Source organism: Thalia democratica, chromosome 3 (genome assembly GCF_965202585.1).
Source record: "Thalia democratica chromosome 3, ktThaDemo2.hap1.1, whole genome shotgun sequence".
In the NCBI taxonomy this organism is placed as follows: Eukaryota; Metazoa; Chordata; class Thaliacea; order Salpida; family Salpidae; genus Thalia; species Thalia democratica.
In genome coordinates, this window is record NC_139167.1 from 57,045,779 (window position 1) to 57,061,844 (window position 16,066).

Genomic DNA, 16,066 nt, shown 5'->3' on the forward strand with positions numbered 1-16,066 from the left:
GAAAAAGTATGTCATCGGCTTGAGATTTATTAAGGCGGGCCCCGCACGTGTTATAATGAGTCTTGATAAGATTAGTATACTTCTATCTGACAAACATTTAAAATTATACTAATATTGTTAATAAACGTTCAAAATTCAAACTTAACTTGATCTAAACTACTCTTTGAGATTAATAATCAGTTCAGTGTTGTTACTAGCTGCGATAATGTCTACCTAACGCTAGATGAAGTTTTTAAAAAATTATGTCAACTTTTTTTCTAACAGACACTTAAACTAAAGATAAGTTGCGAAACAAAAACAACGATAAAGTAGTAAGATGAAACTGTTCAAACATTGAAAAATATGATTTTTATTCAAGTTGTTAAGAAACCTTAACTTTTTAAAAACTAACCCTTTTGTTCTAGAAAATTAAAAACTTTTTTAGTCTAAAAAAATCAGTGTTTATGGTAAACTAGCATGCACATGTTACTATCTGTTTAATTCTTTATAAAAGATTATTAATTGTTTTTAATGCCATGGCTATATGCAATTCAACCTGTAGTTATCAAAATGGTATTTTATCAAATCTTTACATTTTTATAAAGAATACAAATAATTAGTTTGATCTTACTTAACTCACAATTCCTTTTTGGTCATTCCTCAACTAAATCTGAGTTCAATCTGAGTTCATGTAAGGTTTTGAAATTAAAACAATTATTTAAATGTTTTGTAAAAGGAGAAAAAATGACCCTTAATAAAAGATTAAATATAATAATAGTCACTTTAAGAAAAAAAATCTTTTTAAATGATAAACATTTTCCACAATTATTTTTTTTTACGAATATATAAAAACTTAATCACAATCATAGAGCTTAATAGAACAAAATAAAAATTGGAAAAAGAAGGGTAATATTACTCTAAGGCTCTAAGTAATCTTTAAACAAATAAATATAAACTGAAGAAGAAAAAATCTTGTGTAATTCAAAAATAACTTTTGAAGAATTTTAAAATATAAAATTTTCTCTAAAATCAGGTTGAAAAGTAAAGACAAAAAACATCTTTTCAGTAAATCAGTATTTAAAACTATAAAACTGCATAAGTTTTACGTACGACTTTTAAATAAAGATTTGTTCTAGATAAATATTGGCAAAATAAATAAAAAAAAGACAAGTTACTGATTTCAATTTCCTAATATTAGTATTGAAAAAATATTCAAGTTTTAAAAAAACAAAGAACATCTTTATCAAAAAAAAGTTTATTTAAAAAATTTCCAGGGTTTCAAAACAACTTTAAACAACTGGAAACTTTTTTCTTGATTTGTTAAGTCTAATTGTTATTCTTGCATCAGTCGATGTCGCAGTACGGCATTATGACGAGCAAGTTATCGTTTATTGGTTCCCCCACCGACGAGTTGTACTTGTGCTTCAGCAGTATCGTGTCCTTCCATTCGTAGAACTTGCCGTTGTCGCCGTAGCAACCGTTCCACCCGTGCCGCTCCTCCTCTGGGGCGTTGCTGCTCCCCGACGGAGGACCCGTTGCTATGGTGCTGCAGAAGTACGGGTCGGTTTTCACGTCGAAAAACACCTCAGGGTTCTGGGGTTTTATTTGTTCTGCTTTGATTGGCTGGTTCGAAGTAGAAGCGCTCTGATTGGCCCAGCTGTCACGCGACGCGGGGGATACCCTGCTTTCCACGGAGGCGCCGTTGCACGGGGTCCGGTCGCTGTCGAGGGAGTCGAAGTCGGGCGGGGAGGGGGCGACGTGTTGTTGCTGGCAACCGTTCGTCTGGTTGCCATGGGTTTCCGGCTTGGCTCCGTTCTCTTGCACCTTGTAGTTGGCTTTCGAGTCCTAAAAATTTGTTTGATGATAAAATTTAAAATATTTTATTTGGATAAAGTTTAAAACTTAGTTTATTTTTATTAGCCGTCATTTTTTTAAGTGATTTAATCTTTAAACATTAAGACAAAAAATATACAATAGAGTTGATTCAATGATGAAAATTAAAAATATGAAAAAAAAATTAAAAATTTTAATAACGAAATGATAGACCCTAATTTATTAGAATGTTTCAAAATAAATTAAAAAACAGATACATAATTGTCAAACTATTACAGTTTATTAGATTTATTGCAACATGTTTACTAAAAAACTTGCAAAACTACAAAAAAATAAACTCAAATGATACCTTAGTTGTTTTTGAACCTACCACTCTGAAGAAATTTACTAATGTAAAAGTTTATATGAAAAAAAATCATACACTTAATAAAAAGATGGTTTTAAATTTTGGAAAGTATTTTGGAAAGTGAATAAAATAAACTCTACAATTATATAAATCTAGCAAAAAACTTGACTTTAGTGTTTTTAAGAAACGAGATTTAACAAAAACTCATAGGAAATTAATCTTGCACCAATTGGTCTTCAGTCAATATTAGAATGATCGATTAGTAAAATTATTAGTAACATTCAAAATGAAAAATATATAAGCAAAAACGGTAGAAGAATTTGCTTTTTATACTAGAAAAAAGTAGGTTTTTGTAGACAAAATTTGCATATTTTGTGTAGTAATGACATCATAATACATCAAAAGCTGTTAAAATGTCTTGAATTCATGCCTACAATTATAAGCTTTCATTTAAGGTATAAATTATAAGTCTAGGACACGTTTATGTGATTTTATTACTGTTTCAGTTGAAAAATATATGATTTTTGGGGTTGAAATTAGTTTTTTGGGCAGCAGCTTTTTATTTTATTATTTTTTTGAATTATTTTTTAGTAATGAAACAAAACACATCTAAATCATATACACTTATATTACTTTTACAATATGACCAAAAAAATGTTCTGTACTCCCAACCCCTAGTAATAAATGCAAATCAAATCATGTAACTATACTATTTTACATTTTTTTTTTTACTTTAAATAGTTTCATAACAGTCAAAAGTACAAAGCAAAACATCTGAAATTTCTATTATTTAAAGTTTTTGATAACTTTAAACTTGATTAAGATTTAATAATCAAATTTAAATCATTTCCTAAAATAAAACAACAAACTGATATGGAATATTTGAATGAACATGTATTACAGGAATTTTGAAAGTTTTTTTTCTTATATTTACTTCATAGTTTAATTTGACCCGCCAATTTTTTCTGTTTGCATAAACATAGGTATTTGCAAAAACATTTAACAGAGCTAATTTAAGAAAAATAACAGATGCTATCAACCTAGTTTAACAAAGTGTGTATGCAAATGTTACTCCTACACTATAAAAGATTAAAAAGTACTATTCAAGTTAAGAAAACTATCAATAAAAAAAACTAAAATAAATAAAAACACAGTAAATGTTAAATAAAATTAGAGTTAGTGAATTCAGTTTTCATTGATTTGCTTAATACAGGGTTGCCACTTGTATTTAAAAAAAAAATTCCAGATTTGCCTAATTTCTTCCAGGTTTTTAAAAGTGCACATTTTTGGGTCTATTCATAGTTTATAGTTAAGTTAAAGGTAAGAAACTGTGTTAAATAGTACAAAAATATTGGAAAGATACTGTATAGCTACTTTAAATATGTTTTTTAATAAAAAACTTTTGATGATGACAATTTATATGATAGATTTTTTGAGTCAAATCAATATTTTACTACTGAACATGTGAAAATTGTTAAAATTCCAGGTTTTTTTAGTGATTTTTGTTTGAAATTGCAGGTTTTTCCAGGTTTTTTTTACCTAAATTGTAAAATTCCAGGTTTTTCAAAGTTTTTCCAGGTAAAGTGGCAACCCTGATAATAGTTCCACCAATTTCCTAAATTGTTTTAATAAACAAAAATACGTTTATGCTTACATACTCAAAGTTGCCAAATGCTTTTGGCAAGTTTTTTCCAGGTTTTCCAAATTTTTTCCAGGTTTTTGAAAGTTCACATTTTTGGGTCTATTTGTGGTTTACAGTCAATTTTAAGGTAAGAAACTGTGTTAAGTAGTATAAAAACATAAAAAAGATACTGTAAAGCTACTGTAAATGTGTTTTTTAATAGAAAACATTTTTGATGATAACAAAAAAAGTTATCTATATAATAGATTTCTTGTGTCAAATCAAAATTTTACTAATGTTCATGTTAAAATTGCTAGAAATCCAGGTTTTTTTAGTGATTTTTGTTCAAAAATTTTCTAATTCTAGGTTTTTTTTTGGCAACCCTGCATACTACTCTTTAGAAAAAATCCCATACCTTTGTGAATTTGAACTTCAATTTCAATGGTGGAAGAGACCTTTTAGGTTCTTCTTGAGGTAAAGTTTTTTGCTGTGGAGAGGACGGCTTCAACCTCTTGGAACTGGTGGCAGTTGGGGTGAAGTTGCTTGGGGCGGTCCTCTTCCTGCCCGCCTTCCTCCCTGACGACTGGATTTCGCTCGGCTGCTGATTGGAACCTTTCAATTGAACGTGATTTTGTGAAGGCTTCTTCCTGGCTGGTAGCTGTGATTTCATTGGCAGATTTACGTTGACCGGCGTCTTCTGGGTCAACCTGCTCAGGCAGGGCGACGCGCCGTTGTTGGGAGTCTGGGCCACCCTCTTGTGGTTGAAAGGAGTTTTGTTCCTGACGGAAGCCGGCGTGCAGGGTTGGGACGACTGCGATGTTTGGGCCAGCTTCTGGAAGTTGCTGACGATCTGCTTGGCCAGCTTGCTCACTTGCACCAGGTCCCTGTTGTTGCGGCGGATGTCGTTCACATTTTTGCCGATCCTCGACACCTGAAAGTTTGCTATTCAGTTTTTTAACAACGTGATTTTATAGAAGTAAGGTTACAAGAGGTGCAAGGCAACACAATCTTGTTTTGAAGATTTTTAATTTAGCTACAAGTTACTTTTAGTCTTAATTAAATTTTTAAAGAGTTTTTGCGTATAAAGGTACAAATGCTAGAGGGTTTAATTAACTTCTTTTCAGAGCATTTTTAAACTGGTTAAAAAAATATTCCATAAAAACTTATACATTTTTCTACAGCTTTAAAGCAATCTTTTAGTCTAAGACTTATCAAAACAAAATGTTATCTAGGATCATTTTAATTGTTAGTAATAAATTATATTATTTATGATTAAAGTAATTATTTCACTTAAGTCATAAAATGCTAATTACTTGAAAAATAATCATGCGAGAAAAAATTCCTGAAATTTTCAGCTTCTTAGCTCGAACTTAAGTGTGAATACAGAATTTAAAAATAAAAACAATATAAAAAAAATGGCTAAGTCTAAAAGTTTACCTTCTTTTACTTAATAAAAAGTTTCTAAAGTTCATAGTTTAAGTTGTCATTGAGGGATTTCTTTTAATCTAGTTTTAGAATTCACACCTATTAAACAAAGCTAAATAATTATTGTAGTGTAAAATGTGTACCTTAAAAATTAAGCACATATGTGTTTTAGTTTCAATTTTCGACAACTTAATTGTTTAACAACTTACTGCTCATTTATTTTCTAGATCAATGTTTTTATACAACTTGAACTAAACTTATTTTTACAAAATATTTTTGTTTAATTGGCTAGTAACTTACAAGATAAAACTTAATAACATACTAGTTGTACAAAAAAAATCATTAAGCAGTTTTATAGTTTCTAAAACATGTTTGTTAAATCAAATAATAAATAATAAAATAATCTTGCTATATCAACAAAAAAAACTAGTTAAGTGTGAAAAAGTTCTAGGAATTTTGATTCAAATAACAAAAAAAAAATTCATTTACACAGAATAAATAAAAACAACATGTAATAATTAATCAAACATGTTTTAATCTAAAACTGAAGCTTTAGGCATTTTTTGTATAAACAAACAATATACGTTAGATTACTTTCAAAAACAAACAAAAAATTACCTGATTAACAGCATTAGCAAATTAGGTAGAAGCTTTTAGTCTTAACTAACATACAGAACTATATTATTGAGCACAAGTGAAAGTTTATAAATTCATTTGCAATAAAATAAATCTCACTCTAATGTCATTGCTGCTAATAGTTCTGCTGTTCTGATGAATTTTCTCCAACAGCTTCAGCACCGCCTTCTGGTTTTGAACCTGAAATTTATAGCTTTTTGTCAAAACTGCCTTTATAATTAAAATTAGGACTAAATTGAATTGCTTGTTTGTTGATCAACCAACAAAATATTACTACTAGTATGAAATATGTGGAAATTTGTACAAACTTTTTTTTCTAAAAGCGAAATCAACTTTTAAATTGAATAACTTTGTTTAATTTTTTGTAATTTATTTAATAATGGTTTTAAATGAAATTGTTTAAAACAAACGATTCAAGCATTTTAAACTTGAATTAAAACAACTTAAGTTTTTATGTAACAAAATAGAATAAGTAGGACTAATTAATACTAATTATTTGTAACTTCTTATCTTTAAGTGGTGATTATAAAATTACAAAACTAATTATTTGTTATGCTACTTAACAAAGGTTTAATTAGACTTAAATACTAATGAAAATTAATATACAATGGTTTAATGCAAAAGTGTATATTGAGTTGATGAAAAAAATACATTTTATATACTCTTATTTTTATGTTGAAAAATGTTTTCTTAATATTAAATATTCTTTAAAAAGATGTATTTTTTTCATTAACTCAATATACTTTTATCTAAGTTTTGTATGTAAATAAAAATTTTATAATGTTCATCAATATTTAAGTAAGAAATAGATTATAAAAAATAAATAAACTTTATATACATTAGATATGAAGTTATACAAAGGGCATAGGAGATCCAAAATTTACAAAAACTAGTATTAAATTTTATTGGAAAGTCAAAACTTTATGTTATTAAAACTTTTTGTAGGACACATTTACTTAAATCAACTTTTTAAATTCAGTCAGTTTAACAAAAGGTTTCAGATACTAACATATGTATTTATTTTTTTCTAAATTCAGAAATGATTACTAGAAGTAAACTTGTTTTATATCATTTATTAAGCAAATACTATCCGAATTTTGAGAAATGTTCCACGCATTTTAGAATTTAAATAAAATTGTAACATTATAAAAAGTTTTAAAAATAAGCTTTTTATAAGCAACTATAAAAGTTTACTGTTTTTTTAAATATCTTACCCCTATGGCCTAAAAACCATGTTTGTCAGATTTTGTTAAGATAGTTTTATTTTTATAATTTTCAACTTTACCCTTTTTTCAATATTCAAGCTTTTAAAATATTAGGTATCAAAGTTTACAAAATCACCTAAAATTTTAAAATATATAATTATAATAAACATATACATTTTCTCCAAAACTTTAACCAAGTTTCTTAATTTTTGTATTTAAACATTACTTATTTTAAAGTATTTGTTTCCAAAACTAGAGATTTTTATTTATTTTAGACTTGTAGTGTTAGTATTAGAAAATGTTTTTAAATATTTCTTTATACCTCACAAAAAAAAAAAAAAGGGAAAAATATTTTAAATCCTTTATTTTCCAAAAAAAAACAAAAAGATGCTATTTATAGGTTTGTGAACAAAACTTTTTACAAAAATATTATTTCCCAATGTTACATGAAATGTTTAAATTTTGTAAAAAGTGATTTATGACGATTTACTATGATACATACTTTACTGTATTTTCAAATTTCTTTATTATAAAACACAATGTAAATATTTGTTAAAAATGCCTTGATAACTCCCTACGGCCTTGATAAACATAATACTGCTATTATAAATACATAGTCAAGCAATATGGTTTTAGGAATTTTTAATATAAGCTTGGTTTATTTTAAATACAAAGTTCCTCTGAATTTATAGTTTCAAATGAGGGCCATTGAGATACTTTTTAGTTTGTAAAAGAAACCTGGTAATGAATCAATGATGCACCAAAAAAGGGGCAATACTGCACCGGAAAACCTCCTCTAAACACTAATAAAAGTAAAAGCAAAAAATTTAAAATCGTTTTACTTTTCAATTTAAATATTTTTTGTATAGCTAAGACCATAGGGTCCTGACTTACTTTTAAATGTTTTTCAATTATACTTCATAAACCAAATGATCTTAGTACCTTAACACTACATGTATGTATTAGTAACTTTAGTTGAAAAGTTATACTAAATGAAAAATACCTTGGAATTTTTTTTCAAACATAAAATATATATCATTAAAATAATCTTCTTATGAGTAAAAGACCACACCCTCATTGAATAAAGAATATGAATAATTAATTATGTCCAGAAAAGGTTAAAAAGAATTAGTTGATAACTGCAAGGCAAATGGTTGAAGACAGCATGTGAGCTTGACTTCAATGACATAAATCACTAAAAACTATTCAAACTGCTTCAATGTAAAGCATAAAATAAATAATATGTCATGTCTGTTCAAAAGATAAAGTTTTTGACAGACTTAAGATTCTCCTTAAAAAATTAAAGACTGACACCACAGAGCTTAGATTGTTCACAATTAGAGGCTTTGCTAACAATTAGAATTACAGAATGTACTCAAAGTGTACAGCAGTCATTGATAAATTCATCAGAAGAGCGTATTGCCAACAGATTTCACACATAGTGTGGATTGCAATTTTGTTATTTTGGAAGTCAAGTCTGACTTTTGATCAACACAAGGCTCCAACGCAGATCTCTAAATTAATAATATTTAGATAGAGTATTTGGAGTGATTTTAAACTAGCATTTTATTGTTGAATAAGACAAAGACCATTCAAAAACTCAACAAAAACTCAAGAGGTAAAAATATAATTTTTAATCCATGTGATGCACTGGATTTTTGGTCTACGTTAAATAAAAAGGTCCCTTCTGTTATTCAAATAAGTGGTAATATAAGACATCTCTTTTGAAATAGTCATGGTTGCCACTGATCAAGCTGAGAAATATTTCCTGACTTTTTACCTAAATTTTCCTGACTTTTCTAAATCAAACTCTTAAATTAAACTTATTCTAAAATACATAATCTAACACTTGAAACTATAAAAAGCTTTCAATCTAATTTTAATACAGGTTAAAAACAACAGTTTTTTGCTGAATTCTATCAAAGTTCCAGTACATCACTTAAACTATTTGTGTATGATTCATGTTTGTAATAAATAGCTCTATTAGCAAAATACTTGTATTATCACCTTATAAACACAGCTTGTCTGAAAAAAGACACAATTTTTTAGCATTTCCTAGCATAAATGTATCTAGATAAACAAATGACATTTAAGAAACTTTTACAATTTTTGTGTATATATCACAGTTTCACTATGGAAGTGTCCTTGCTACAGATCATCAATACTAAAAAGCTTACAAAATCTGCTTGTTCAAGTAGGGTACTTGTCCAATATGTTAATAGAAAATTTTTGCAGTTTTATAAAGGATATTTCACTAATTTATACCAGGTGAAGGCATTGGAAATAAAATTAAATATTTTTGTAAATTTCCAGGAAAATTTTGGATTTTTTTTCTGACTTTAAAGGACTTTTAATCAATTTTTACTATTTGAAGGCTTTGGAAAACAAGGAATTTTGTAAATTTAAACTGACAAAATCTGAATCTTTTTTAAATTTTATAAAATTTCCTGACTTTTTTTCAAAACCCCCATTTTTACCTGACTTTTGTCATTTTTTTTAAATTTTCCTGACTTTTCCTGACCGAGTGGCAACCCTGAATAGTAGGCTACCTCCCAAAAATGATGTGTGGCTATGCTTGCTAATTTTTGTGAAAATACTATTCTCTTTATAAAAGATGTAAATCACACGTTAATTAAATATTTCAATTTCTAATATCATAAATTTTATAACTAATCAGTTTTGGTATGTATTTTTTTGCTATTAAACTATTTTTCAGTTACTCCAAGATCTTATGCCCTACCCTCTGTAAGTTAGTAGTAAAATAAGCAAAAATTTAAAATTAAAAATTCTATGTCATTATGAATCTATTGTCTCTTTAACAGTTTTTGAACAATTCAAACTTACTCAGTCTTTATTAAATAATGCTAAAAAAAAATTTCAGAATCTTTTATGTTTAGTGAAATTAATTTGCGTTTGAAATAAGTAAAAGAAATCTTTTTTTAATATTGTGACAAATTTATAATTCTAATGTTAAAATAGAGTTATTATAGTCATGCTAGGAATATTTTCTGAATATCAAGTTTTTTAGCATGTGCAAAAAAACTGTGTATGATAAACCCTTTTAACCCTGAGAAAATTGGCTATAAAAATTTATGCTAAACAGTTTGCATTTGAAACTTTTTACAAAACTGGCTATAACTTTTTTTTCTATAAAATTTATATTGAAGTTTTCATTTTAACCTTTAAAATAGAAGTCATAATAAATTATTTGAATCCATGGCCTTAACTCTAATTTACAATTACTGTACTTAAATTCTAAATAATATACTGTAATTATTAATTATGCAAACAAATTTAATACTCTTACTTTCACCCTTACCATTGGTGCAAGGTTTCCCAGACTTTTTTTCACTTTAAAGAATTATAAACAGCAATTGCCCTATCAAAAAAGATTCCCAAAAAAAACTATACTATAACCTTGTTTTTTTTTTGCTTTTCATAATTAACTCCAGAATATCTAATGTAAGTTTCAAATTATGGCCTTATGTTCCCTTTACTAGTCAAGGCTCCCCTTTGATCCCCTAAATTACTGATACAGCCCCCAGGGAAGCAATCTGACCTTTTTTGTGAAAGCCTAACCAGGTAGTCAAATTATAAGTAATGTCAGTTAGCAATATGGAATTTAAAAATAGTAGCTAAAACAGTTTTATATTATAAAAGGCAAAACTTTAAATATGTAGAATACAAGTTTTTTAAAACAAAAATGGTCAAAATACTTATCCTGAACAAATTTATCTAAAGTAATACTTTGAATTTTAATAAAAGAAAATTTATTGTATTTAAATTTTGAAAGGTTTACTTTTATGAACATAGTAGATAAAATACAAAGTATATTTAATAGAATTTTAAATATCATAAACATGTGCAAAACCTAAAACTCAAAGTAATAAAACCTTAAATTGTCTCAATTAAAATATTGAAAGGTGTATATTCTTATAGTGCAGTAATGAAATTTAAAAGCAGTTGTAACAAAATGTGCACTTGAAAACAAAAATAAATATTTGCTTATATAAATAACACTTATTTATCAGTTAGTTTACTTACATTTGTTGTTAATAATCATTACTTAAAGCTTTTAAATTTAGAAAACCAAAGTGTTAAAAAAAACAAATAGTTATGTACAAATTATATCACATCCTAAATAACTTGTGAATAGATCTACATGTACAATAACTATAAAAAACTTCATTATCACTTATATGAAATCAAACACAAATAAATTACCTTTCCATTGGAGGTGAAACTTAGAAGTCTTTCACTAAGTTTTGTCCAATTTACCTCTTTTGTTATACCCTTTGGCATTCTTAATTGTTTTATTATATATTGCACTTATATAAATCTATGTGCGTTTTATAATCAATTCATACACATTAGTGAAATTGAACCTTTTTATTTCAAAACAGCTTTTGTGCTATGGCAAGAATTGTAAGATTACTAATTTTAGGAATGTAATTAATGTTCCATATATTGGTTAGAATTGTAGATATTTAAATAAATTTAAACAAATATTAAGAAGTATTTTTTATAACTTTAAAGTTTAAAATTAATAAAAAACAGTGTAAAATAAGTATAAAACAAGAAGTGTTATGAAGCATTGTTGTAAATTGAAAGAGTAATTTTAAATTTGTTCTGAGGAAATAAATGAATGTATTATGTTATTTTTGACTCCCTGGAAACTGTTAGATCAAGACATCAACCTGACAACAGCCAAGTTGGTCTTCTGTTTAGAACCTATCCGTGGTGAGCCACAGAAGGCCTAAATCCAACTGAATTCAAAATTCTGCTGGAGTTGAACTTTTTTCTTAGCCCACTGAACTGTTTTGCAATATCATTTCTCCTGGTTTATATTCACAAAGGTTTATGTATTTTTTGAGATAAAAAAGCCATTAAAGTCAAGGCGTGAATCAAACTATTTAGCTAATGCTATTTTTCTTACAAACTAAACAAAGTTAGATATTTTAAAGCTAATATATAACAAATATTCTCATTTTGTTTTATCTTTTAGTTATTTTATTTATCAACCCCAAATTTGTTTAACATTTACTTTCTTGATAAAGAAAAAACAATATGTTGTGTTTGTTTTTAAATGTTACGATAAAAAGAATATTGTGCAGTGTGCACCAAGAAATTAAAAATATATTTGTCCTGGACAAGACGTTAAAAGGTATCCGTGGTGTGGGATTCGATAACCGAAAGGTTTTTTCGTGCACCAGCTTCTAGGACCATATGTTTTGAGCGTAGTTTTTGTCGTTCAACAAACTATATATAAATGCAAACAAAATATACTTTTTCAAAATGTAGTAGTGTATTTTATCAAAAAATGCAGTTTTTTAATAATATATCATTTATTTAATTTTGGTAAAAAAGGTTCTAATGACATAAAAGTGTTTTAAATGTTTTATATTATACAAATAGTTTTGAGTTGTTATTAAATGAAGTTCGTAACCATAACCAAGTTTCAAAGTTTTTTGATTTTTTGTTAATTAACTCAACCTAATATTATAGAAACTCGACAGCAGGCTCGTCAAAGATAAATAGTTCCGAGTATTTATTAAACATTCGTTTGGTTTTAATTAAAAACAACATGCTCGAGTAATTTTTTATTTAATGAAATTAAAAAATGTAATTTGGCATTAGGTAGCTATTTATAAAAAGTTATTTATTTTATCAAATAAAAAAGTTTTTCTCGGAACAAATTTAAATAAATCTTTTGCGAACTGATATATTTTTGTAAAATAAGACTGAAAATAAAAAACGTTATAAAAACTTATATAAAGAAAACAATATTGTTATTCTAATATTAACTAAAAATAAACAAACTACATATTTGTCAGTTTAAGCTATATAAACTTATATTTTAAGTTTTTTTTTTCAAATAAAAATAAGATTAGAGTCAAAAACGTTGAATATTAGAACAGATAAGAATGTTAACCGTATTTACCTTCCTTAGATTCATAACTTCAATATACCAATAGCTAAAGTAAATTCATGGCTTTTTTTTAATATAAAAGTATATATAAAAATATAAAAACTTATACTAGATTAAGATTTGATAAACTTTTTAAACAAACCGCTAAGTTTTGAAGTTTAAAACTCTTTTCTTAATAAAATGTAATTTTAGTTAAATACAACAAATACATAACTATCTCTAGTGTTTTAAAACACTTTTCAAGACAGTTATTAACAATATATTAAAAAAAAAAATTATTGATAGTGTAATATGAAACGGTTAAACTACTTCAAACATCTATTGTGTGAATATTAAAATAAAATATAAATCAATTTAAAAAACAAAACATATTTCCTTTTCTTAATAACTTTATTCTTAAGACAGAAAAATAACTTTTAGTCCTTTTTAAGTTTAAAGTTGTACTAATTAGAATAATAAAAACAGCCAAAACTTTAGTTAGAGTAATTGTTATAGTAAATAGAAACGTTTTATAATTTTGTGACAAGTTTAGATAGTAGGAAAAGGAATTAGTCTAAAATCACACAGAAAATAATTTTTAAACTATATTATAAACTTTTTGTGTTTAGAATTTGATCTGTCAAAAAGCAAATATTACATAAAATAAAACTTTTCTGTGTTTTTTAAATTTTAAAAATGCTTTCTATATATATACTGTTTATATAACGATAAAAAAAAGGGCTTAAAAAGTTTGGTCTAAGGACCTGGTGTATAAGTTCTATAGAGTTCTAAGTGTATAAGTTCTATAAAAGTAAGTGCTTTTAGTTATTCCAAATGTAGTAACTACCCTTTAATGGTTATTTTCAATTTAAAGATTTTTTTAAACTTTTGCTTCAGAAAAGCAATTAAGGATATAGTGGTGAATTTTTATATTTCCTAGTATTAATTAAAATTTTATCATACCTTACTCAATAATTGTACTTTTTATAACTAACAGTTTTTTTTTAGTATAATCAATATTATCTAAGTAAACAACTAAAATATCTAATTACCTAAAAAAACACAATTAAAAGTTAGGACTGCATTTCACCAAATAATTTACAGTATTGAAAAAAACTAGTTTCATATTTAAAGTGTAAGGTTCTATTTATAACTATTTACATACATTAAATATACAAAGCGTTAAGAAGTAGTGTGTTACTAAGAATACTTATGCTAAGGCTTACATGAAATTCACACACCTAAAACATTAAACTCTAAAAATAAGCTTCTAAATAATACCTAACTTTTAATTACCCTGAAGCTAAGGCTTACAATACCGAGTAATTTTTTATTTAATGAAATTAAAAAATGTAATTTGGCATTAGGTAGCTATTTATAAAAAGTTATTTATTTTATCAAATAAAAAAGTTTTTCTCGGAACAAATTTAAATAAATCTTTTGCGAACTGATATATTTTTGTAAAATAAGACTGAAAATAAAAAACGTTATAAAAACTTATATAAAGAAAACAATATTGTTATTCTAATATTAACTAAAAATAAACAAACTACATATTTGTCAGTTTAAGCTATATAAACTTATATTTTAAGTTTTTTTTTTCAAATAAAAATAAGATTAGAGTCAAAAACGTTGAATATTAGAACAGATAAGAATGTTAACCGTATTTACCTTCCTTAGATTCATAACTTCAATATACCAATAGCTAAAGTAAATTCATGGCTTTTTTTTAATATAAAAGTATATATAAAAATATAAAAACTTATACTAGATTAAGATTTGATAAACTTTTTAAACAAACCGCTAAGTTTTGAAGTTTAAAACTCTTTTCTTAATAAAATGTAATTTTAGTTAAATACAACAAATACATAACTATCTCAGTGTTTTAAAACACTTTTCAAGACAGTTATTAACAATATATTAAAAAAAAAAATTATTGATAGTGTAATATGAAACGGTTAAACTACTTCAAACATCTATTGTGTGAATATTAAAATAAAATATAAATCAATTTAAAAAACAAAACATATTTCCTTTTCTTAATAACTTTATTCTTAAGACAGAAAAATAACTTTTAGTCCTTTTTAAGTTTAAAGTTGTACTAATTAGAATAATAAAAACAGCCAAAACTTTAGTTAGAGTAATTGTTAAAGTAAATAGAAACGTTTTATAATTTTGTGACAAGTTTAGATAGTAGGAAAAGGAATTAGTCTAAAATCACACAGAAAATAATTTTTAAACTATATTATAAACTTTTTGTGTTTAGAATTTGATCTGTCAAAAAGCAAATATTACATAAAATAAAAAACAGGTGGGGATACTGGAGTTTTTAAATACCAATTCAGTAAGAAACACATTCTACGTTTAAAATTTATTCGCATGACGACGTTTCGACTTTCAATAAGTCATTATCAACAAATTACTGTGCAAAAATAAATAAAATTAGTGATAAACAACTAAGTATACAAAAAAAAATTTCTAAGTGATACATTATATAAAAATTTTATAAATTAAGATTATAAACTCTAATACAAAAAAAAACATTTTACATAAGTACTAACAAATTGTTACACTAATATATATCAAACTAATCAAAAATTCTTAATGTATGGGTAATACCCGGTTTAATTAATTGTTTATTTAAAATTGGATTATAGCGTTTAATTAGTAGAGCTTCACTTATTAGGGTCTCAAATTTATTTCTACATTCTTTCAAAATTCCAAAATTATTAATATAAATAATAGTATAGTTATTTAAAAATAACTGCTAATAATTTTGGAATTTTGAAAGAATGTAGAAATAAATTTGAGACCCTAATAAGTGAAGCAATGTAGTAACCCAAATGTAGTAACTACCCTTTAATGGTTATTTTCAATTTAAAGATTTTTTTAAACTTTTGCTTCAGAAAAGCAATTAAGGATATAGTGGTGAATTTTTATATTTCCTAGTATTAATTAAAATTTTATCATACCTTACTCAATAATTGTACTTTTTATAACTAACAGTTTTTTTTTTTAGTATAATCAATATTATCTAAGTAAACAACTAAAATATCTAATTACCTAAAAAAACACAATTAAAAGTTAGGACTGCATTTCACCAAATAATTTAC

At 25.8% G+C, this 16,066-nt stretch overlaps 1 protein-coding gene across 1 annotated transcript; it reads right to left on the minus strand.

The window, feature by feature from the left end:
* Positions 1-1,014: 1,014 nt before the first annotated feature.
* LOC145831818 (uncharacterized) lies at positions 1,015-11,384 on the minus strand. Its single transcript, XM_082939159.1, has 4 exons — positions 11,270-11,384; positions 5,940-6,020; positions 4,195-4,710; positions 1,015-1,824 (listed from the first exon to the last, which is right to left on the minus strand). The coding sequence occupies exons 1-4, from the start codon at positions 11,345-11,347 to the stop codon at positions 1,324-1,326; spliced, it is 1,176 nt and encodes a 391-aa protein (XP_082795285.1). The 5' UTR covers positions 11,348-11,384; the 3' UTR covers positions 1,015-1,323.
* Positions 11,385-16,066: the final 4,682 nt, after the last annotated feature.

Excerpts from the sequence above, each read along its gene's own strand:
- LOC145831818 (XM_082939159.1), bottom strand. The coding sequence starts at position 11,347 with ATGCCAAAGGGTATAACAAAAGAGGTAAATTGGACAAAACTTAGTGAA. Across the intron at positions 4,711-5,939 it reads TTAGCAGCAATGACATTAGA|GTGTCGAGGATCGGCAAAAA; the intron begins GTGAGATTTATT and ends GCAAACTTTCAG. Across the intron at positions 1,825-4,194 it reads TGAAGTTCAAATTCACAAAG|GACTCGAAAGCCAACTACAA; the intron begins GTATGGGATTTT and ends ACAAATTTTTAG.